Source organism: Halictus rubicundus, chromosome 15, assembly GCF_050948215.1.
Source record: "Halictus rubicundus isolate RS-2024b chromosome 15, iyHalRubi1_principal, whole genome shotgun sequence".
Taxonomy (NCBI): Eukaryota; Metazoa; Arthropoda; class Insecta; order Hymenoptera; family Halictidae; genus Halictus; species Halictus rubicundus.
In genome coordinates this window covers 7,094,322-7,119,747 of record NC_135163.1, presented here as the reverse complement: position 1 = coordinate 7,119,747, position 25,426 = coordinate 7,094,322, and the positions used below count along the sequence as shown (strand labels likewise).

The 25,426-nt window shown below is 41.6% G+C and overlaps 3 protein-coding genes across 3 annotated transcripts; 1 reads left to right on the top strand and 2 right to left on the bottom strand.

Annotated features, from left to right (window-relative positions):
• Positions 1 to 431: 431 nt before the first annotated feature.
• On the top strand, positions 432 to 5,212 carry Pic (DNA damage-binding protein pic). The gene is made up of 5 exons (XM_076801283.1): positions 432 to 633; positions 711 to 859; positions 1,009 to 3,749; positions 3,920 to 4,316; positions 4,396 to 5,212. The coding sequence occupies exons 1-5, from the start codon at positions 564 to 566 to the stop codon at positions 4,477 to 4,479; spliced, it is 3,441 nt and encodes a 1,146-aa protein (XP_076657398.1). The 5' UTR covers positions 432 to 563; the 3' UTR covers positions 4,480 to 5,212.
• Positions 5,213 to 5,217: 5 nt separating this feature from the next.
• LOC143361694 (ADP-ribosylation factor-like protein 16) lies at positions 5,218 to 5,888 on the bottom strand. The gene is made up of 2 exons (XM_076801286.1): positions 5,642 to 5,888; positions 5,218 to 5,552 (listed from the first exon to the last, which is right to left on the bottom strand). The coding sequence occupies exons 1-2, from the start codon at positions 5,846 to 5,848 to the stop codon at positions 5,232 to 5,234; spliced, it is 528 nt and encodes a 175-aa protein (XP_076657401.1). The 5' UTR covers positions 5,849 to 5,888; the 3' UTR covers positions 5,218 to 5,231.
• A 2,671-nt stretch (positions 5,889 to 8,559) lies between these two features.
• LOC143361351 (uncharacterized) lies at positions 8,560 to 25,031 on the bottom strand. The gene is made up of 8 exons (XM_076800687.1): positions 21,702 to 25,031; positions 12,253 to 21,422; positions 11,448 to 11,654; positions 11,063 to 11,182; positions 10,582 to 10,839; positions 10,383 to 10,499; positions 10,216 to 10,287; positions 8,560 to 10,146 (listed from the first exon to the last, which is right to left on the bottom strand). Exons 1-8 carry the CDS (start codon positions 24,103 to 24,105, stop codon positions 10,057 to 10,059), a joined length of 12,438 nt encoding a protein of 4,145 aa, XP_076656802.1. The 5' UTR covers positions 24,106 to 25,031; the 3' UTR covers positions 8,560 to 10,056.
• Positions 25,032 to 25,426: the final 395 nt, after the last annotated feature.

Below are 25,426 nucleotides of genomic sequence, written 5' to 3'. Positions count from 1 at the left end.
CGACAATGGTTATAATTAGGTGTACGAAAGTCACGATTTTGGCTCTGTATCTCGCGTGTTAAACTTAAATTTTGTACGTTTCACACAAGTCATATATTTCATTCGTATAAACGATCAGAGTTGCTAATAATTGTTGCTAGTCACTCGATGATGAAGTTTGCACTTTGCGTACTATAATTTAGTTTATTTCAGAACGAATCTTATGACAATCGTATTTAAACAAATGAAGAGCGTTGGTCGCCGGTGACCACGGTGGCAGTTGACTGTCGTTAATCAACGAACCTGAAATCGGAATTTTTTAATTCTTGATTCTACATAGTCTTATCATGAAGCAATCGCCCCTTGAATTTTCTCCCAACTGTTGCTGAACACCGTGTATAATTTTTGCGAGCGCTATAAATAATGGCGGCCGTTGCGTGAACTAAGGTTAGTTCCCTGCAAAACGTTGCCAACTTCGTGGCGCGTCAAAGTGAAAAGCACGCAAGGCCAGCGTTTTGTCGTGTGTATTGATCTGCCCCTAAATTGTTAACAAATATAGAAAAGTTGTTGTCAGATAAAATAGTATGAAAGCAATGTCTCATCATTATGTTGTGACGGCACACAAGCCTACGGCTGTCACCGCATGTGTGACAGGTGAGTAATAAGGCAGTTCTCGCCGAGTGCGTGCGTATATACGATAATAAACCATTATCTTAATTTTACTAATCAAGGTAATTTCACGTCGCCCACGGATTTGAATCTGATCTTGGCAAAGAATGTCCGATTAGAAATCTATCTGGTAACGCCGGAAGGTTTGAGACCGTTGAAAGATGTTGGGATCTACGGGAAGATCGCAGTCGTCAAATTTTTTAGACCGCCGGTAAGGTTATATCAGTACTCCAGTCTCGTGTATTTCGAATTTTTAACTTCCCTTCGTGCTTATTAAAATTTAGTCTTCTGCTAGTTGCGCGTAATATTGCTAGTGAAGCTGTACGAAGTAACGCGTAATTAATTGCATTATTTCCACAGCATGAGAAAAAAGATCTATTGTTTTTGTTGACCACCCGCTACAATGCTATGATTTTGGAATGTGTTGGCGAAGGAGAAGACATAGAAATTATAACGAAGGCACATGGGAACGTGGCAGACCGTATCGGTAAAGCCTCAGAAACAGGAATTAAAGCTGTAATCGATCCTAAAGCACGTGTGATTGGTCTTCGGTTATACGATGGTCTTTTCAAAATCATACCACTGGACAAAGATAATCCGGAATTGAAAGCATCGTCGATACGCATGGACGAGCAACAAGTACAAGATGTGAATTTTCTTCATGGATGCGCTAATCCAACGTTAATCTTAATCCATCAAGATATCAATGGCAGACACGTGAAAACACACGAGATTTCCTTGAGAGACAAAGAATTTGTCAAGACCCCATGGCGGCAAGACAATGTGGAACGCGAAGCTATGATGGTTATTCCAGTTCCTTCCCCCATTTGTGGTGCAATTATAATAGGCCAAGAGAGTATATTGTACCATGATGGAACCACGTACGTGGCTGTCGTACCACCGATCATTAAACACAGTACAATTACATGTTATGCTAAAGTTGATAATCAAGGACTGAGATATTTATTAGGCGATATGGCTGGGCATTTGTTTATGTTGTTCTTGGAGCAAGAAAAGAAACCAGATGGAACCCAAGTAGTGAAAGATTTGAAGGTCGAACTTCTAGGGGAGATTAGTATACCAGAGTGCATTACGTATTTGGACAATGGTGTAATATTTGTTGGTAGTCGTCTTGGTGATTCACAATTAATCAAGTTGATCACAAAAGCGGATGAGAACGGTTCTTACTGCGTACCGATGGAGACGTTCATTAATTTGGCACCGATAGTCGACATGGCTGTGGTTGACCTCGAGAGACAAGGTCAAGGACAGATGGTTACATGCTCGGGAGCATTTAAAGAAGGTTCACTTAGGATTATTAGAAATGGAATAGGTATCGAAGAACATGCAAGTATAGATTTACCAGGCATCAAGGGTATGTGGGCACTGAAAGTTGGTGGAGGCAATTTTGACAATACTCTAGTCTTATCTTTTGTTGGACAAACTAGAATCTTGACATTAAACGGCGAAGAAGTCGAAGAAACTGATATCGCAGGCTTCGTTGCCGACGAGCAGACGTTCCATACGGGGAACGTAACGAACGATCTGTTCATTCAAATAACACCAAAGTCTGCCCGATTGATTTCACACGAAACGAAAACCATCGTTTCCGAATGGGAACCAGAGAACAAAAGAACAATTAGCGTAGTCGCTTGCAATGGAACGCAAGTGCTCTGTGCGACCGGTAATGATTTGTTTTATATGGAAATTACAGATGGACAGATTGTACCGAAAGGGTTTGCTACTTTGCAGTACGAGGTGGCGTGTTTAGATATATCCCCATTAGACGGCAATATCGACGCGAAGATCGCCGCGGTAGGATTGTGGACGGACATTTCTGTTCGCATACTAACTTTGCCCGCTCTAGAAGAAATCAATAAAGAATTACTTGGAGGTGAAATCATACCGAGATCCATTTTAATGACCTGTTTCGAAGGTAACACGTATCTGCTTTGCGCGCTCGGAGACGGTAGTATGTATTACTTTACTTTACACAAACAGAACGGTATACTTTCCGATAAAAAGAAAGTCACCCTGGGCACACAGCCGACAGTTCTGCGAACGTTCCGATCGCTCTCCACTACCAATGTATTTGCATGTTCGGACAGACCGACCGTAATTTATTCGTCGAATCATAAGCTTGTATTTAGTAATGTTAACTTAAAGGAAGTAAATCACATGTGTTCATTGAACGCAGAATCATATCCAGACAGTTTAGCTTTAGCGACCGACAGTACCGTGACAATAGGAACGATCGACGAGATACAGAAATTACACATCCGAACGGTTCCTCTTGGCGAATCTCCAAGACGTATCGCTTATCAAGAAAGCTCCCAAACGTTCGGAGTGATCACGATGAGAGTCGATGTGCAAGACAACATCGGCCTATGCATCGTAAGACCCTCCGCATCCACTCAAGCCGCTTCAACGTCTGCGGAAACAACTTCCAGCAGCAGTTTAATCGCATCGCATATTAAACCTACGGGATACACGTCCGGTGAAATCGGACAGGAAATGGAAGTACATAATTTGCTTATCATAGATCAACATACCTTCGAAATTTTACACGGTCACATGTTAATGCCCACCGAGTACGCGTTGTCGTTGATATCAACGAAATTGGGCGAGGATCCTACGTCCTACTATGTAGTCGGAACTGCGCTCATCAATCCGGATGAAACCGAGCCCAAAATGGGTAGAATACTTTTATATCATTGGAACGACGGGAAACTTATACAAGTCGCCGAAAAAGAAATTAAAGGTTCCTGTTACTCTTTGGTCGAGTTCAATGGAAAACTTCTAGCCAGTATTAACAGCACCGTTCGTCTGTTCGAGTGGACAACGGAGAAAGAGCTTAGGCTGGAGTGCAGCCATTTCAATAACATCATTGCGCTCTATCTGAAAACGAAAGGGGACTTCGTTTTGGTCGGTGATCTAATGAGGTCTTTCACGTTACTGCAGTATAAGACTATGGAAGGCAGCTTCGAAGAGATAGCAAGGGATTACAATCCAAACTGGATGACAGCTATCGAAATTTTAGACGACGACACTTTCCTAGGAGCTGAAAACTGTTTTAATCTGTTCGTTTGTCAAAAGGATAGGTAAATATTAAAATACGTGTACACCCAACTTTCTTTTTTTTTACATGATTTTGAAATAACACGGTGCCAAAAGAAGGGTACATATGTGTACATATGTATTCTCTACATAACTGTGAGAAAGATCTCTACCGTAACTGTTAAAATTTGAATTTATATATTTTTTCTTTTAGTGCTGCGACTTCGGAAGATGAAAGACAACAAATGCAGGAGGTTGGACAATTCCACTTAGGCGATATGGTCAATGTTTTCCGACATGGATCATTAGTAATGCAGAATTTGGGAGAATCAAGTACACCCACGCAGGGTTGTGTGTTGTTCGGAACTGTTAGTGGGGCGATTGGTTTAGTCACGCAAATCCCATTCACATTTTATGAATTTTTACGAAACATCGAGGCCAGATTAACCAGCGTCATAAAAAGCGTCGGTAAAATAGAACACAACTTTTGGAGAAGTTTCAATACCGAATTGAAGATTGAACAATGCGAAGGTTTCATAGACGGTGATCTAATTGAAAGCTTTCTTGATTTGAGTCCGGATAAAATGTCGGAAGTTGCGATGGGTCTTATGGTAGATAACGTCTCTTTTTTTGTTTGTACATACATGCACATTGTTCCATATCCTTGACTGAATTTTTTCACTTTTGCAGATCGACGATGGTAACGGTATGAAAAAAGAAGCGACGGTAGACGATCTTGTAAAAATAGTAGAAGATCTGACAAGAATACATTAAAAAATTTATATTTCTCCGATTTGTATAGTTTATTATATTTTGAGAAGTTTATAGGTAACTAGGTTGATAAGAAAACTCGTAATTATTTGTGAAACAAATGAGAAGAAAAGTACATACTATTACCTATTTATCACTGATAGTACAAGAAAGCAAAAAAGGTGCGATTCCTCGTTCTTTTCCAGTGAAAAACTTTTTTTATTCGCGTATATCTGCGCTCTTGTACTCTAATTCATATTGTATAGCAACGACGACTTGCTTCAGTTACTTCGATATGCAAACGCGGAAGTTGTTTCGAAAAGTTTGTAAACATATATTAAGAGTACATTCTTTATACAAATTTACAATCTAGTTCTTCTACAAGTATTTCCAGATTCATATGGATGTAATGTATTTTTTATGGTACTGAATAATAATCGCGTAATAGTACTTACTTGAAATAAATTGAAAGAAATCTTTTTAGACGGTAACAATTGCTTTCCCTCATTTGAGGAGCGTCGAGAGCCCGTTCGAGTTTTGTACATCAAGTCATTAAATGACAATTCTTTTGGTTGGATAACTCTACTGCGTCGAGCGTAGCAAACTCGATGATTCGACGGACAAGAGTGGTAACGAGTTATTTGAGGACTGTATTAGTTAAAAAAAAAAAAAAAAAAAAAAAAAGAAAATTGTATTGAGAATTGTATATTTGTAAGATTGAGTGTAAGGAATACGTATAATATATGAATGGAAAACTGATCATTCTCATAGGAATTTTACTTGTTCGCGTTTGTTGCCGCCTTCAGCGTGGCTGGATCGAACAACCAATTTCTTAATTCTTCTACACCTTGACCAGTCATGCCGCTCGTTTCGAATATGGTGAGCTCCTGCGTGACTTCTTTCTGCACGTGTGAAAATTGAAGCATTAACAAGGCTTCGTTGCGCATCTGACGATAAGAGAGATCCATTTTGTTGAGAGTCAATGCGATTTTTGTATTTCGCAGTCTCGGCTCAACTAACAGAGAGTAAAATAGAACTCCTGCCGCACTTATTTGACACAGATTGCTCGTGTCAACTACGTAAATGATTTTTCGTATCTAGAAGTTGACAGACTTCATTATCAGGATGCACGAAGGATGTAATATCGATATGAAATTTTGTTTTTTTTTTTTCTATTAAAATTTACATTGTCGAAATAATGCTTCCATATTGGAGCCATACCACCACCGATTTCTTTGACGATTATATCAAACTCTCCAGTGCTGTTTTTTATTGTGAATAGATTTATGCCATTGGTATTGACAGTTTGTGTTGCATCGTCCATTTCGTCGCCTTGCAAACGTTTCATTAAAAAGGTTTTGCCAGATTTGGCAGGGCCAATGCATAGACACATAATGCAACGCTTATTACGTTAAAAAATACTTTATATTCTTTCTTAATAGTACCTGGTCGTCGCTAGACCAGTCTGTGATTCTGGATTTTTAACGATTTAATAAACGTTGACCCAAACAAGACCGGGAAGGGACCGGACACGTTTGGCCGCTAGATTCGAAACCAGGGTGTAGGGTTTGAGTCGACGGAGCTTCAGTGTTCCCAACTATACTTCTGCTCGCCCCGGTTGGGTCATTATCTCGAGCGTTTGATCATTTCCAGATGACCTTTCGGGAGCGCGTTGACAGTTCCCTGCTGTGCATGGCACAAAAAAAAATGTTTTTAGGGCCTTCACGGTTCCTTAGGTAAACTATCGGTATCTCCCTTTACAATACCATGGAAATAGGAAACCTTCCTGCCTCTTGGTGAAACATCATACATCCTTGTATTGTATGTAAATTATACATACATATATATTGTAAAAACGAGAATAGTTGTTATTTTTTTTTTTTAAGGAAATATCCACAATAGGAAGGGGATCATTCCATGTGAATTCGATCATTTTTTGGGGACTATGTCTCGAATTTTGATGACATTGAAGTATGTTGTGGTCTAAAAGAAAATGGGTGGCGGGGGTTGAGCCGGGTTATCACAAAAGACTGCTGTTCTCAAATAATTTATTTTTTCCTTGGTGAATATCATTTCTTAATTAAAAGATATTAGAAATATATCTTTGTTTTGCAAATTTTATCACCGGTTGAAGTGTGAAAAAATTTGAATAAATATGGCTGTATTTTACGTTTCTTCATCTTTCCCTTTGAAATTTCGTTTTGTAATTCGCGGAGCCGCAAAACTATTTATTGTACTATTCATTATTTTAGGTTCATAAAATTGCTGGATATTCTTTAGACATTCTGAAGTAAGGGTCGCTAGCGAAAAAATGTATGTATACGGAAAACTTCTGAATTCTTGTCCATAATGATCTAAAAATGGTTACTGGCAGGAATGCGGTGACGTATCTATATCTTGTCCAATGAGACGAGGCAGTAGACGTAAACATAGCCAGTCGAGTGGGACAGAGTTGAAGTTATTATCCTTCCAAGATAATTAGCAAAGGACGCACGCTGATATACTTCACTGCCTCGTCTCGTTGGACTGGATTGGTTCAGACTGGAAGGGGCAGGCCTCGTTTCACACGCATTTTCGGCTGCAGTCCAAATATTGACTACAGCGGTCACACATACTATGTAGTGGGTGACGTCGAAGCCAAAACAATGGGACTACGGACGCAGCTGAGGTGGTGATAGGCACACCTAACGGTGGGCTTCTCAAGAATGTTGACACTTTAAAAATGGCGAAATTAAAATTATTTAAAGTGAACGCTGCACCGCGGTACATAGCCTAGCACGGTTGGCGCACGGTAGAAGCAGAGCCCGGAAGGCAGAGTTGGGCAAAAATTTATTTTAAAATTTCGAATACAAATAAATGAAATCTATCTTTTATTCGAACTCGTTTCTCTCGGATACATATTCACCACAGTTTATCCGTCGGATACTTTTCACGATTTTCATTTGTCGTCCGTGGGTCATCCGAATCGCGAAGTAACGGCTAGCGGCGAGAATTTATTCGAAGATACAGCTGATGAGTTGCAAAGTATCTTTGACTTTTATTCGATAGTTTTTGGCAGCGCCCCCATGTATTCGACGGTGAATTTCGGCAGATACTCGCAACTCAGAATGTATCTTTGATTTCCGACGTACGATTTTTGCGTGGCCTAGAGATTTATTCGAATACTCGATGTAGGGAAGATGATTTATTCGATTTTTTATTCGAGACGAGCATGAGGAATGAATGAAAATCAAATGTATCTTTTATTCGAAATTGTATTCGAAGTTCGGATAAAAGACCGAGCGAGGCCTATGGCCTCCCGCGATGGAGCTTTCACTTGAAATAACTTCAATTTCGTCAATTTTCAAGTTTCCGCTTTTTTAAAAACAGGCCCGTAAAGGAGACACTTGGGGCTATAACCTCAATTTTTTTAAAATTTTTACAAAGGTACCTGCTACGAAAACATAGCATTTGTTTAAAATAATTGCCAAATAAATGGTGAAAAAAACATTTTTTCCAAATGACAACATTTTCGGTAAACACTTTTGTGTTTTCGCTATAAGCTTTCAAAAACTCATTTTCATCGGTGTGATAGTTCTAGTCTTATAATATAATGAAAAAAGGGTGACACGTATTTTTACGCGTCTGTAAAATCAACAATTTTTTAAACATCGAAAAATCCATTGAGATTCGTGGGTTTTTAAATAATACAACATTTATAATGTTTTTCTCCCTTCGCCACGGCGACCGGGGTCGTTGAGTATTCTTTGCAAGAATATTTCAGAATAATCAATCAATTATTTCCAATCCCTACGTCCTCACTCTACAAAGGCTTATTGGTTTAACAGATATATTTCTCTGAGGACGAAGAAAACGGACACGAAGAAAAAATCTATAAATTTTCATTTAGAAAGACAAAAATTGCGAGGTTCTCGTAAATTCTTTAATACAAAAAAAAGAAAAACAAAGGTTGTAACAATTTACGGTATAGGTTCTTTATAAAACTTTTCGTAACACTTTCGTACAATTTAATATACAAAATTGAAAAATCATGTACATTGCTATCACTAATTTACATTAAAAATACCATTCTAAGAATAAATGCTTTAAACTTTGTCACAAATGTGGGAACAATGTTTTATTGTTACACGTAACAAATACTAGATACACAATGAACTTATACAAACTACAACGTAGTGTGATCATTGGTTTGAATGTAAATGATTGTATAATTTTATAAGTACAATGTGTATTGGATGTAATGGTATATGTTAGAAGTGAGCCCACCCAGGAAAATATCGAATCGTTATTACACAATCCTTCTACATCTGATATTTTCTTTAAAAATTTCTCGCAACTTAAAGATGTAGACCATGTTATCTGAACATATACATTTCATCGCAACCACATATTAAGGTCTCTCACATACAACATCGATAGAAACGCATCTTCCTTTTTCTTTAAACTAACAAATCGAGAAAAAAGAATATCAACAATTTGAGAAGTATTTTCCACTTAAGAAGCGCGCTCAATTTCGTACTCTTTGCAAGAATACAAATAATTTATTTAAATATTTCAAAGCAACGAGTATAAATCTAACGTATGTATATAATGTAAAAAAAAAACGGACAATCAACAAAGAGGAAGTCAATGGGTTTGTAATAAGAAAACAATAAAAAGAAATCATGAAATTTATGAACTCGTTATAATCGCTATTTGGAAAGGCTGTCCGAACTGGTAATATAAAAATTCTCTCGAAGAAATAAAGAACGTTATTTGCGTGATAAAAGAAAATGTTTTTATATTAGTTGGCAATCCTTAGTTCTTAATCCTTTGCACTCATCGAAGCAAACCATGGAAATTGAGCCACTTGCGAGTTTGCTATAAATAACCTACTACTGACAAATACCCTCACATTGTTTACTAAACTTAGAATATACATAAATATAGTATTACAACAACATATTAGTTCACAGTCTGACATGTATGCAAGTACAGGGGAAAGAATAAGTGCAAAGGTTCAAGAGTTGTTTGTTCTGTTAGGACGATGGGTGCACTTTTTTCTGAAGTTGCGCTTACGTTGTTCGTGTGTTTCCTTCGTTTTTTCCATTTTTTATTTAGTTTTATTAAAAACAGTTTCAACTGAAAAATATTTTGCAACGCGCACAAGGCACAGGAGGTTTGCCCTCGGTAGCGCGAGTCGATAAAATGGAATACAGACCTCTCTACCACTTTTTTATTTTGTATAGACAAGATTCTAGTGCGGTCCTTGAGTGTACTGTAAATATTATAATCTTTCCGCAATACCAATAATTTAATTTACCTATTTCTCTGTACAAATGTATTTATACTGTATATGTGCATTTTTTTCGTAAATAAGAATCTATGTATATATGTATATCGATACGTATGCCTGTGCACGTATAATATACGCATATACATATAATATTTAATGTATTTATATATATTACAAATCATGTCCTCTGAATTCTGTACAGTCATTTGATAGAAGTTCAATTGTAGAATGTACTCCAAAGTTAATCAATAATCTTTCTTAGGAGCACGACTAGACTAGGATATAATCAGTTCAAGCCTGGTTCTCCAATGTTTAGACTCTAGACTTTATAGTAAAGCTCGTACTTGACGTGACATTTGCCATGATTGCAAACGTTTATCTTTGCTACCAGCTATAATCTGGAACACATTCATGATCTATTAAACAAAGCGTGGCTTCGACAAACAAACAAGCAAAAAAATTAGCCGCAATAGTTATTTCAATACCTTATTGTCTATGACTTCCATACTTAAAAGCATGTTTCCAGGTCCAGGTATGCTGCATACAAGTCGATGATCCTGCAAACGATTCGTATTGTCATTTATCGTTATTACAATTTTGTCGCGTTTACACGAGACAACCTCCGTAAAATCGATTTTAAACCACTACTGACCTTTGTGTCAAATATATAAATATTTCCGTCGTAACATCCGGCAAATAATAATTGTTTATACAGTCGCATACATACGATCCCTACTCCAGCATCGTACTGTGTAATCTGTTCACCATTCTACAACACAGAAGTATCAATGAAGAATACTGTTTACCTGTGATGTCGTATAAAAATTATTTCATGCTGTTTCATTACAAACCGTGAAATCAAAGACAAGTATGGACGTGGTGCTCGTGCCACAATAAATTAGATTGTGATCACGCATCAAACTGTACACCGTGTGACTTTTCTGACCACAAATAGTGCGAAGAAATAGGCCGTTTTGTGCATCACGTATTGTTATCGGTTGACTACGAGATGCTACGATGAGAACTCTTCGTGGACCCTCGTTGGTTGCTTTTAACGCTAATACAGACTTATCCGAGAATTGTATGCTACTTCCTTTTATAACACCTGACTGAAGTAATAATATTTTATTTTATAACGTACCGATGACACGCTTTCGCTTAGTATACAGTCAGTCTCATAATTATATCAGAATAACTTTTTTATAAATCGACCAAACGACTTCAGGTTCTTCCATAATTTTCATTACGTTTAAAGATTTAAATTGTGCGCCATCAATTATGAGACTGACTATAAGAATATTCACATGGTAGTTTGAACATGTTTCAACAAACCTTTATATGATAACGAGACACGTGGCCGGATTTAGTACCTATGAAAATGATCCCCCACGCCTCGTCCATGCATTGTATCGGACTACCTATGTCCGCTGTATCTCTCAATTGAACTCCAGTCTAATAAATTTGTAATTTGTGGTGTACATAATAGTAATACGCGATTACATATCTGATAACTAGACTGCGGATTTTATGCATTTATGACAAAAATACAGTAGGTGTATTTTGAAATAGTAGAAAGATTAAAAGGACTTAATAATATTGATAGCTTATTCAAGCTATTGAAAGAAAAAAGTATTTTCTACTTGGTTTGTATTTCGTAGAAAAAGCTTATCTTGCACAAACATCCGCAGTCCACTGATAACACATAGATTTTACTTACTGTTATATTGTAACATCTCAAGGTTCCATCCAATGAACCGGAGAACATCCACTCTTTGTTAACGTCCGTGCTATTCGGATTATACACGTACAAACAAGTTACAGCTGCTTTATGGCCTTTATAGATATTTAATATTCCATTCGAAGCTTGGCTGTATCTATATATTCTGCCGTCTTCGCTCGCAGCTAGAAACGAACTCTCGAATACCTAAAAGACATTTGTATCTATAGATTAATCCGATATACCGATCATCGATGTACAAAACTATCGTTTCTCGAGTATTCGAGTTGTGTGTACGCGGTATCAACGATTGAAACAAAAAAAAAAAAAAATAAATAAAAAACAACAAAAAGCTGCACCGAGGATCCGGGAACAATTCTAAATTGAAGCCGAGGTGAAGGAGAATAATAAGTGAGAAGCTTTGAAACTAGAAACTTTGGTGGTTTTATTAATACTACTCCTATAGTATTTGTACACTTGCAGTAAATGAATAAAAAAGAAACGATCCCAGGTGGAACATGATCCGAACGGTAAAAAAATATTAAAAAAAAAAAGATCTCATGACCAGAATGGATCATACTCGAGAACACAGCAAAATTTCCGAGGAAATGATTTTCAAAACTGAACGTACACAGTATGGTTTTTTAACATAGAAATACGTGTTATGTTACTAATGATAAGATCACCGATATCTTGAAATTCATTTGATTGAAAGAAAACAAAAAAAGAAAGTAGTTCAAGAACGGTCATGCACCGCATTAGTACGTCATATTTTTCTTCTCCTACGACGCCGTCGGCCCTTTACCTTAATATCTAAAATAGGACCTTTGTGGACCGTATATTGCGTCCTCGGTATCTCCTTATCGTCCTTTGTGTCTATCACAGTCAACGTCGGCCCGGAATCATTCTGATGCTGATTTTTGGTAACTATCGTCTTCTCCTCTACAATTTCGATGTCCGGCTTGTCGCGATTCTCCTGAGAAATATCCACGACGACCTGATCCTTTGCCGCGACCTCGAGATTAAGATCATCGGTTAAGCTGGTCGCAGTAGCCTCCTTGTCGTTCGCAAACAGATTCGTTTTCATGGATCCCGGCCCTCTACTCGCACCGTCCGAGCTAACCGAATGATTAAAAGATCTCGTCGCGTCGTCCACCTTTTTGATTAGCTTCGGACCCTGAGGCAACTCGGTCGTTACAGTCGAAGCCGGCCGTCTCGAGTCCTTGGGCGTCGATTCCGGGATCGAGCAGGGTTGGTCCAGGTGAACGGGAGGTGATTGCACGAGCAAATTGATCGTCGAAATCCCATACTTCCGCAGCACGTTCAGATCCACGTTCGGCTTCAGAATCGTGTGCTTGCTGTCCACCAATCGTACCTTGCAGTTCATCATCTCTGGCATCGTGTGCTTGCATCGTTTCATATCTTTGAAGTCCTCGTTCGTAGGCGAGGAACTCGACAGAACCTCAACTTCCGACTGCGCGTTGCGTTTCCTGTTCACGTTGGTTTTCTGATTACGACTCTTCTTGCCGTTCGACGATATGCTTTCGGTGTCGTCGTCGTACGAGGACGACGCGGGCGAAACGCTAGGGAATCGCATCTGAACGTTCTTCTCCAGAGATTCTTGCTCCGCCGGTTGTATTCCATCGATCTCCAGCTTTATCCGTTTAGCAACCTCTTCCGTGTACCGCGAACTCCTCCTCAGAGGGGTTCGGCTACTTCCTCTCTTGCGTTTAGGCTTCTTGCTCGGCGCTTCGTCGCTCTTAAATACTTCTGCAGCGTCCACGAAAACGGGCACGGGCGTTCTATTCCGGTTGTTGTTCTCCTCGCTGGAGGACTTGTTCGACCGTTCGGACTCTCTCCTTTTCTTCAGCGCTTTGTGATCCTTCAAGCTTATAAAGTGGTCGTCCTTCGGATCGCTCGATCCCTCGGGATCATCGACCACGCACTCCTTCTCGCATCGAGCTTCCTGATGCAACGAGGAGTCTTTCGACGATTCCTCGTTCGCGTGTTCTGGTTCACAGCTGGAGTTCTTATTCGTATCGTGCGCAACAATGCCATCGCTGGCCGTGGTTGTCTCGTCTTCGTTCCTATTGGATGCGTCAGGTATCGCTATCGTTTCTTCAGGGTTCACGTACGTCGTTCTATCAACAGCCTCCTCTCGCGGAACGATCTCTTCGCCCTTCTTCTCCGCGTTCGTCTCTTCCGCATTCTCGGTATTTACATCAGAAGTATTTAAAATAGCTTGACTCTCGTGTACATCGTTAGCACCTGACTCTACCGAGCAAGCAGCTGAACTCGAAGTGACCTGACTAATTTCTAAATTCTCCGCGGCGGTTTGCTGTACAGGCTCCACGTCCTTCTCGATGCTCGTCGGTGTCTCGGGCGTAATCTCTCTAAACGTTTCCGTCTCGGTCAAATGTTCGTCAGCTTGTTCCTCGCTATTTGGTAGAGTCTTATTTAGCGGTGACGTTAACTGTTCGTAGTTACATGCGTCGACCTTGTCATCGGACGGAGTCCTAGAGTGTTCAGTGCAAGTGTCTTCGATGCTGGTTAACGGGACAGAGACCACTATCTCTTTCGTCTCTTCTGCCAACAGCTTCGGCTCCGGGTTCGGCTTCGGACCGCTGGCTTGTTCTTTGTTCGTTGACGCGTCGTCTGCATCAGGTACATTAATCTGACTATTTTTACCCAGCTGTTCCACCGGACTTCCTGTATAAAGATCCTCCAATCTGTTCTCCGCTACAGCATTGATCACCTCAACGACGTTCTTCCAAACTTGTTGGTCGTCGCATCCTTTCTCCTCTTCCTGATCAATGGGATTCAGTTTCTTCCTCGCGTGTAGCTTCTTAGTGTACAACGTGGACAGCGGGAGCTCCTCCTCTTCGGGGGTCAAAGGGACCTGCGACGACACTCGCGTTTCTTTCTTCTTCTTCTTCTTCCGCGTCTCGGCCTTTATCCTCCGCGTCTTCGCCATCTCCTTCTTGTAAGTCTCCTCCAGTAGCGCAAGACCAGTGGTAGGCTTTCTCTGGTCATCGCTCGCTGCCTGAAGAAGCGAGTCCCAGGTGCTGTCGTCCGAGTATATGGATGATCTCTCCGGTGTCCTGTTCTCTTGTACTTTTGGCATAGAACTCGGAACGTCCGTGACGTTTACCGGCAGCTTGTTATCAGTCTGTTCCGTCGCTTTCGTCTTATCAGACTCGTCGGCGGCATCTCGAGATTCTGTTTGCTCGGTAGCTTTCTCGCTTTCCTCGACGCCCGGTGTACACAGCTTCTCGTTATGAGACGGAACTTTCGGATTGGCTACGGCAGACGCGTCGTCGCGATCTTCTTGAGGTTTGACTTCACTCGAAACGTGATCAGCGTCTTCGCTCGTGTCGTGTCTCGAACCGACCTTCTTCAGTATCGGTTTCAATATCGGATCAGCGTTGTTGGTTTGTTTGTCTTCGGCGTCGACGTGCGGCGTGTCTTTAATACATTCTGGCTTGTTGTCCCATTTCACTGCTCTCTCGGACCCTTTTTGTTTCCTTCTTCTCTTAGAAGGCGGCGATTTAGTGTCCCCGGTGCGATGCACAGCTTCCTCGTTCTCGGAGCTACAGGTGCTAACGTTGCCGGCCTTCCTCTCAGAACGTTGCTCACATCTGGATATTTTCGACTTACTGAGCTGAACAGAGCTCATCGTGCTGTCTTTCAACAGCACACTCTCTACAGTCGTTTTGGCACATTGATTGGCTACAGGTTTCGTTTCTATATTCTGAATTAGCTGTGACATCAGCGCGGATGGAGTCCGAGGTCTGACCAGCGTCGTTTCGGTGTCCTTATGGTCGTGCACGGCGTCGTTCTGTTCGAAATCACTGTCCGTCGGCAGAGCGTCGCTCGTAAGCATTTGATACAAGGTCATTTTCTCGGTCATCAGCTTGTGAATCTCAACGTCGATCTCTATCATTCTGGCCATGATCGCTTCCTTCGTACTTGGGTGCACAGGTTTCACCGTGTCAGCCGCCACAGCTTCTTTGATCTGATTCTTGGAGACTTTCCGTTTCTTGAGCTGCTTAGACTTCATTTTAGGCTTGTCTTTCACTTTGTGCAACGCTTCGTTCTCTTCCTCCTTATTCGGTTTGCTCGTGTCCCTCGTCGGAAGCGTTTCCCGTAGCTCCTGCTGCTTCTCTTGTTCCACTGTGGTGTTAAATTGCACATCCCAATTAACAAATACCTCTGCAGCATCAGAAGAAATTGAAACTGTCTTACCTCCGGTCTGCTTCTTATTATTTTTATCGCTACCGTTCGACTCTGCTCTCGACTCTGACGGTTCAACATCTCCTCCGGATGCTGTCGCTGAGATAGTTCTCACGGGAACACTTAATTTCGCTGACTCTTTAGAACTCGTAGAGGATTCAGAATTGTGTTCAGTCTTTTCCGCTTCTGCGCACGATAGTTCCTGAATTGGAGATAGCCGTGGAGCATCGTCAGCATCGGGTGGTGTATCTTTTTGCGAGACATTTGATTCAACGGTATTCGACTCGCTCGAAGCAGAAGAAACATCTGCAACCGCGCTATCTTTCTCGTTAGTTTCCAATGAGGTTATGTTCGGTTTGATTTTAATCTTCTTCTGTGCCTCGGCAGACGTTTCATTAATTTTATCAAGATCCTCCGACAGTTCTTTGAAGTCTATCGAGTTGAAGGACTGGGTTAGGTTAAGATTTTGTTCGCCTTGCTTAGGCGCACTGAGAAACATGTCCATATCCCTGGCTATACACTCCTCCAGGTCTATGTCGAAATGATTCAGTTTCTCAAGAGATCTCCCTTCTGTTTCGTCTATGTACTCGTCCAATATGATGAAGGGTTCCCCATCTTCGTCGAACGTATCGCGACTAGGCGAGAAGTTACTATGCTGCGTGTCTGTAACATCGGTTTCAGGTCCCTTCAACGTAACCTCGTCCTCCGATTTCAAATTTTTCGCATCATCTTTTACAGAATCTACAACATTGAAATTATCAGAGACTGTTTCACTAACGATGTTAACTTTGGCAGTACCTGACTGTTCTTCTATCGATGACCGGGTTAACGTTACTTCATCGGAATCCTTTGTTTCCTCGACAATCTCAAAATGGCCATCGGGATTTCTCTTCTCCTCGTTTAAATTTGGTTGATCTTTCATACCTACTTCCGTCCACTCTGTACAGTCCTTCGTTATACTTTCCTTCTCGACTCCAATCTCTATTTGTATATTGCACAATACCGATTCCTGAGGAATATCGTCTTCGATAGATTCCACGAAAAAACCTTTGAACGGGCTGCCAGAGCTATCAGGAGATCTTATTTCACCTGCTTCAGCTTTATTGCAACCCTTTAACATTTGCACATCTTCCACAGCCTGAATAATCGAATTGCTCTTATCCTGATTGCCATCTGCTTCAATCTCCAAGTTTTCACTACTCGCAACATCAGATTTATTTTCTTGCGAAGTTGTGTTGTTATCATCGCTTTTTAAATCATTTTCATTGTTTAAGCATTTATTTTCATCCAAAGATTGTGATTCTTGATCGTGACGATGATCAGCTGATGACACATTTTTAGCAATTGCTGCTACTTCTTCAATAACTTTTTCTTTCGCCAATTCTTCATTTGATTCACATTGTATCGTATTCGCTTCCAAACTTTTATCGCTAGTTTGTTCAGTTTGCGAGATTAATGAACTCTGACTATTTTCGACCTCTTTACCTTCTTGATCCACTTGCTCCGCCAGCACTTGCTGTACCATAAGTTCTTTGTTAATTGGATCTGTGGGATTAGTTGCATCTACCACATCTTTATTATCATCCATAAGATTGTTGTTGCCTTCTTCCATTGCGAAATCAGTGCTGACTTGTTCTTTATTAATCTCGAACGTACTGCTACTCTCCTGTGTAAAGTTTTCAACGGACATTGCTGAATCTCTACTTTGCAGTGATTCAGAGGTGTCGCTACTATTTATCTTCTCTACTTCGGCTTGAATAGCGTTATTTGTATCTACATTTGTAGATTTTTGTAGCTCTTCGGCTTTCTGCGGATGTTTCGAGTCTTTCTCTCTCGTCGAGGACTTTGATTTCGCCGATTTCTTCTCCGTCAATTTCTTCTCCTTCTTCAGTTTCAGCTCTTTGCTTCCTTCCGATCGGATATTCTTAAACTTATTATGTTCGGCCGTAGTTAATTTCTTCGATTTCTTCTCGTCTGATTCTCCTTTAGATCCAACTTTCATTTTGAGGTTATCCGATTCCCGCTTAGCTCTCTCTTGCGAGGATGGTTTATCATCGTTCGTGCGGTTCTTTGGCTGAAGAGGATCTTTCAGAATATTTAATTCAGAATCCAATCGAGTAATACTTTTTATCTTCACTTTGGTCTCCGGAGATTCATTCCTTGACTGGGCAGAAGCAAACGGTTCCTTATTCTTCTGGAAAATATCTATGTACTGATGTTCCTCCTCGACATTAGCTTTCTCCCTAAACTCTTTTTGAGAAGAGGGACTGACCGAATGACTCGACCTTGCCTTGGCTAACCGTGGATCCTTCAGAGGTACATTATTTCCAGCCTCTATTAATTTCATTTCCTTTTCTGTCTCAGTCTCACTTTCGGGCTTGTTCGTTGGTAAAGCAGGCTGAGGCGACTCTTGAGACGCAGGAACGGGACTTCCACATTTCTCTTTCAGTTTAGCCTCCTCTTGCAAACGCCTCTGCAGAGCACGCTCCTTGTATACCTTGATATCTATCTTCTTGTATCCGCTTCTATTTTCGTTCGAACCAGTACTCGTTGCTTTCTGTTCGGCAGGCTGATTAGCCGTATGCACCTCGGTGACAGGATGCGTACACTTGCCAGAAACTTTAGCAGTGTTAACAGTCCTAACAGCTTCCGTGCTCGACTGTTCTACGATGTTCAAAGGTGCATTGGTTTGAGGTGCAGGATCGTTTGTACACAGAGGAGTTAACGTACACTCATTTTTAGCTTGGGTTACTTCGCTAGCTGTAGCTTCCTCCACGTTCTCATTCGTCTTCTCCCTATCAGTAATCGTTGTGCTACCATTACTAACAGCACTCTCTGTTTCCACTGGTTTCTCTACATTTTGGTTTTGTTCAGATTCATCGGAGAACGGCATCTGCTTCAGTTGTGCCTTAGTCTTTGGTTGCACAGTCATCGATATGATTGTTGGCTTCTTCTTCGGCTGCAACGATACCTTGTCACAGGCGATCGTAGGAACTTGTTGCTTCTCCGGCTGCGAAGGCTGAGATTCGACCCACGAACTTGCCTCCACAGTTTTACTACTGGCAGCAGGTTCAACATGACTCTCGTTACACTCGTTATTGAATCCTTGAGAAACGCTGTCCTCGAACGAGCTCAACGGCTCCTCCTTAACGGTCACCTCTTTCTTGATCTCCTCCTCCGTCAACAACCGGTATTCTTCGGAGTACTCGCTGGACCTCGACGTGTTCGAATGCGAGTTCCGCTTCCTCTTCCTCTTCTTCTCTTTCTTCCGCTTCTCCCGTTTGTCCTTTTTTCGTTTCTCACGTTTTCGCGACTTGCGCTCCTTGTACTTGCTTTTCTCTTTCCACTTCTTCTCGATCTCGGCAGTCACTTCGTCTCTAATGGTCTCGTTCAGCGACCTCTTCTTCGCGATCTTCTCCTTTTCCTTGATCACCTTCAACAGTTTCGTCACGTTGTGAGCAACAGTCTCGTCGTCGGTATCGCTCGAACTACTCGTGCTGCGATCGTTACTGCTCTCCGATCGTTCCAACGTCCTTGGCTCCTCCATCTCACTACAACGGTCCTCGTATCTCTCCTGATTGCACGCAGTCAGTTCGTGCGTCAGAGGACTCATACTCAAATTCCTCATGGGCGAGTCCGACGAACAGTACCTTTGGTAGCTTTTGCTACCCCTGGACAAGTTCTCAGCACTGCTGAACGTATCCTTCCACATGCTATCCGACGCTGCATCCGATCGCTGCGTTCCATACTTAGCCTCCCATTCTTCCTTGGTTAGATTCCTGAACGAGTCCGGATCCTCTCGCTCCTTTCGGCTCCATCTCTCGTATCGCTCGCTTCTAAACGTATTTCGATCCTCGGAGCTCGATTTGCGCGCTCTCGAGGTGTTCAATTCTGAGCTTTTGCTCAACGACTTCGCTCTCGCGATTCCTGCCGAGAATATGTCGTCGAGGTCAGCCGCAGTTGCGTTCGAGATCTGAGCGAACGTGTTGCGCTCGAAGGTCTCCGTCACCGGGTGAAAAGGAGCTTTCTGCACCTCCGCGTACGTCCTCGAAGCCACGTTCGGCAAGCTCCTCGTCCTCTCGGTCACTTGAGACAAGATGTCATCCAAATCAGCCTCGTTGAACAACGGCTGCTGCCTTTTGTACAGAGTCTCCGCCTCGGGGTTCGATTTATTCAGAAGCGACTTCTTCGAGGAGCTGGTGTCTTCTCGCGAGAGGTTCGCAGCCAGTTCTGTATTCAAGGAACAGTGTAAGGGTTCATCCTTCGTGTACGAAGACTTGTCTCCCGTCTGTTCCAAGTAAGGATCTTCGTGCTCTTGACAATCGAATGTTTGAACTTCTATACTCTCTTCGTCGAAATACTCGGAGCTACATATCCTCGGATTGTCGTTCTGATTCGCGGTTTTAACTTCGTCAACGTTCGTCTTCTGTTGCTCGGATGACTCGAGCTCGGTGGGCATCGGGTCCAATTGTAGAACTTCGCTTAAATGATGGATGAACTCTGTGGGCAAGTCCGTGATGCCTACGACAGCGCCCGGGTCCAGCATTGCATTCAACTGGTTCATGAACTCTTCTCTATCGTACTCTTTCATCTTCTCATCCTCGGTGTTTCTCATCTTCAGGGACAGCGAGGATCTTCGTTCCTTCACCAAGTGTTTCATCGCAATATCGAACTTGCGGAGGCTCGAGTTGTTAACCATATTGCATATATCGTTCTTGCTCATCTTCAAAAAGCGGCTGATCACTCTGTTCTTCCACGACGACTCAGAAGTGGGAGCTTCCGATTTTCTGTTCTCTTTCTTTGACTTTTGGCTCTTCTGTGCGCTAATATCATTCGGTATCGTTACCGCTAAGGGGTGTGCATTTGATTTCTCCGAATCTCTGTTATGATCCTTATTGTATGCGTCGTTTGATTTCTCAGGTATAGGAGTCTTCGCAATGTCTGCACAGCGTATCCAATTCACCTTAGGGCTCTGTTCCTTCTGATGAGTCTTGGTTTGATTGTTTCTCTTCTGTTCCGAAGTGTATTTCTTAGACGGCCTCCTCTCCCTCTGGGAAATTTGAGTCGGAAGCGACTGAGGTACTTCTCTCGTCTCGGAAATGTTCGCAGAAGGCCTGTGCCACTCTTCCTGCTTCTGCAACACTTTCGTTTTCGAGCTTAAATTAAATATTACTTTCGGCCGTATTTGATCGCTCGTTAACAACGTGTCCTCGGTACTTTTGCTTTGTACACCCTGTTCCTCGCCCAGCATTTGAGGTTCCTCTGATTTTTGAGCCTGTTCCGTCTCGCAAGCTGTAGCCTGTTTAACCTTCTTAGCTTTACTCTCCTTTTTCTTCTGTTTCTTACCGCTATTTACAAATGATTGATTAGCTGATGAAGTACACGGCACATCCTCTCTCGGCACGGGAATTTCCGATTGCGTACATTGCGCTTCCGATAATTCTGACGACGTGCCTTCACTGCTCTTCATTTTCTCGGACATGTTCATTATTTGTTTCGCGAACTCCATTGCTTCTTGCATGTCCTCCAGTCCATCGTCCATACTTGTCCCCTGCTGGTTACCGGAATCCTTCTCTGATGAAGTCTGCTGCGGCGGAGGTGGGGGAACATCAGCGATGTTCATGGGTGGCGGAGGCAATCCGAAGTCCTGCACCATCACTTGCCCGTTGTTCGTTTGCGGTAGAACGGGTTGATAGTTCACCGGCAGATTCGGCATGAAGGGCGGCGGTTGCGAGAAATTTGCTGCAACAGGGTTCACACGTTAAAATCTGGAATTTGTGAGGATCCATTGAATTCGTACCAGGGACTGAAAACAGTTATAATAAACCGTTATTAACTGTTCTGTTAATAAACAGAATCTTTTCAGTACCCGATTCATACGAGGGCTCTTACTATCCGGATATTCGACTATTCATCTGGATATCTCAGTTTGGATATTCGGATCCGGATCTCAACCCGGATTTCGAGTTATCAATAATCCGGATACTCGGATATCCGAACAGTATGAGCCCCAATTCATACCTATTATGCGAGGTCCTGCAGGATTCCGCGGTGCGATCAGCTTGGAGCGTTCCTGCGAAGAGAGCCGTGGATCGAAGATCAGCGGTGGTCGCAGAAGCTTGTCCTGTTTGTGGATCTTCGGTGGCGGTTGCTGAGGATTGAATTCTGGTAACTTCTCGTTAGTCTTTATCAGTCCGATCCTAGGTGGTGGCCCCCTAGGATCAAAAGATGGTGGTGGTTGCATAATGTCCACATTAGTTGGAGGAACACTCGTTACTTGATTTCTGGGATCTAAAGGAGACCTAGACTGCGTTATCTCTTGTCTATTAGACAACTCGGTCACTGATATCGGCCGTATGTTCGGTGGAGGTTCGCTCGGGTCAAATGCAGGAGGCAAATCGCTCGAAGAAAATGGCACTAACGTATGGTGCTGAGAGTCATGGCTTGAAGCAGGTACATTGTGTGTAAATGGCGGCGGTGCACACGGACCAAACGTTACCGGACCCATGTCGGGTGGTTTATATGGTGCAATGTGTCTTGGTGGAGGCATTCGATTCCCATGAAATGGTAGTCTTTGTGGTCCCCTGAAAAATACATTTTTTCCGTTCGGTTGGAACGCCCACCTGCATCTGGGTCCAGGAGGAATTCTCGGCGCAAATCTGGGTGGTATGTTAAATAATCTTGGCTGAAAAGCAGGTGGATTGCATAGTTTCTGTACTTCCTCGTAAGGTGAACATGTTGGAGATTTCGAATCACAGACAGAATTTACTGGAGTTTCCTCGTTAGAAGGTGAAGGAGTTGCTGAATTTGTTTGAGTAGAATCAGATGTGTTTGCTGAATTGGTTTGGGTAGAATCAGATGTGTTTGCTGAATTGGTTTGAGTAGAATCAGATGTGTTTGCTGAATTGGTTTGAGTAGAATCAGATGTGTTTGCTGAATTGGTTTGAGTAGAATCAGATGTGTTTGCTGAATTGGTTGGAGTAGAATCAGATGTGTTTGCTGAATTGGTTGGAGTAGAATCAGATGTGTTTGCTGAATTGGTTTGAGTAGAATCAGATGTGTTTGCCGAATTGGTTTGAGTAGAATCAGATGTGTTTGCTGAATTGGTTTGAGTAGAATCAGATGTGTTTGCTGATGTCTGGCAAGCTTCCTCGTGGGATACGTTTGCTTGTACATTGTCCTGCTGTTTTGCATTTGTTTTTGAATGATCATCTTCATTTGTATCTACACACGTATCTGGTGTAGCAACTGTATCCTCAACCACATCCTGCATTGTACTCTGATTCTCCAGAAAATCTGTTGGTAATGCATCTTGATCATTTAAAATTGCTTCAGGAATCGTTTTTATATCGTTGAATACTAAAGGATTTTCATTCATCTGATCGTTTATGGGTTGTATCGATGTAACACTTTTTATGTTTTCATCTAAAATTAGATTCACATCAGTATTTGTATTAGAAGCCTGTAAATCTTCCGAAACATTATCACATTGCAGATGTGAACTCTCTAAATTACAATCAGTACTAGATAAATCAGGGAACATCTGTTCCTGGCATCCGTCGTCCTCTAACAATATGCTCGATTGATTCAAATTATCATTACTGTGCACCAATTCTGAAATGTTCAGCGGATCCCCCTGATTTTCATTTACAGTAGTAATATCATCGTTTTCAGTTGTAATTTTATTTGCATCCCCACTCTCAAAGGCAATTATAACATCGTCGCCGTTACCTCTGTCATCCATGTTGTCAAACTTTGAATTGTTACAGCCCACTCTCCCTATATCTCTAAAGTCGGTAAACGTTAAATCGAGCTCAGGTGGTTCGTGTCTGAGTTCAGGAATACCTTTCTTCAAGGTGATTCCATCCTCAGAATGACTATTTGGTAAAACGGACAAATCATCTTCCCAGAAATTCGTCAGATCCTCCTCTGTTATGGAAGATAATTTCTGCTTTAATTTGTCAGCTGTCTCTGTGATTTTCTGCTGACGTTCTTCTTCAGATCCGAGCAGAGGAGTCTGTCGCACCGGCACAGATTTCTCTTCTTCTACTACTATTTCTTCTTCTTGAGGCACTCTGGGTGCAGGATTTCTCATAAAACCCATGCAAAATTTTGGACCCGGCGGTCTACCAGGCCCAGAAAACCTAACTATTCCCCGGCCATTAACCGCTCTGCCCCTACCGTTCGGCCGAAATTGTAAATTGCCCCGGAACTGTGGCCGTGGGATAAAATTTTTGTTCTGTTGCCATGGCGCAAAATTTGGACCATCTGTCCACTTCTCAGATCCAGATAATCTGTGCGGCGGCGGCCGTACATGATTAAAAGTAGGATGTGGAAACCGGGGTCCGCTAAAGCCATTGGAGGGACCGTTTGTACGTGCACCCCGTGGTCCAAAGCCTCTACCTCTGAATCCACTGGCGCTCATCACACTGTCGATTATGATACTCTAATTATTATAGTACATTTGAGCCTACAGTTCTTTTAACAGTCATAAGACTCTTGAAACGCACTAACTTGCTTGTGCAAATGTTCACATGCCGCATAGTTTATTCTGTTAGGATCTTATTGTCCCACAGAAAAAACCTGTTACTAGATGTTCGGATCTCTGTGATAATGCACATTCTAAGATTTTTCACAGCTAAGGCCACAACCATTCGAGTAATTAGAGTTGAGTGTAAATAACGTTTCGATATCGAGCGAGAATTAATATCAACATGGAAATGTATGCTCTACGATAGTATCATTAACCTTTTTCGAACAAGATTACTTGGTTATTGCGAATTTCACACGCAACGACATGTATCACTGTCGATGTGTATATACAATTCACATTCTATCGTAAAGGAATATATGTGATGTTTCGGATTTGAGTGAAATAATAACAAAACGATGTGCACTTATCATTCAAATATAATCGCCATGTTGCACAATAGATCTCGTCAACCTCGATAAACAACGCACACTTCGCTGTCAAACTATCAAGTTCTACGAAAAAATGTCTCCTGAACGGCTCGATCTTCATACGATGATTAACGATCAAACAGCATCGTGCGTTCCGTTCATAACAAACCCGTTCCGATACACAACCACTGCAGCGTACTCGATTCCATTCAATTAGATCTTCGCTATTCACACGTTTAAAAACCTAAACTTGGTCACGAACTCATGAACCTAGTGGAGATCGTTCGTTACACTTTCGATCATAACGTTCACTCTGAACTAATTCCTCGATCGAAAGTGTTCACAGAATTCCTTTCTAAACCGATCGATTTACCGTAGAATCAGGTGTAAAATAATTGATCGTCAGTCTATTTTAAGTGAAATCTGTATTTTCGCGATCGTACGGTGCGAGTTGGTAATCTGCTTAAAGAATATAGTCCCAGAAGTAACCTCAGAGTGACAAGATCATCGCTATCAGCTGTTATATGCTATTACATTTCGCACTGTTCAATTCGGTTTCCTCCGACATTGACATCGATTCAATTAATAAATTAGTTTCTGTTATATATTCACATTCGTTGCAACAATGATATTTGTCGTATTAATATAAATAACATCTGAGTGCGTCCGATATAGAAAATCATTCCTATTTCCTAAATCATTTCTATTTCCCTGAATTTATCGGAAAAATATATATGAATATGCAGGATTAAAGCGGATACATTAAGAAAATGTAATTAAAAACAAATCGCATTTCATACTTGTCCGACCATTTGAAATGAATATCTTTACATTTTAAATGCGTG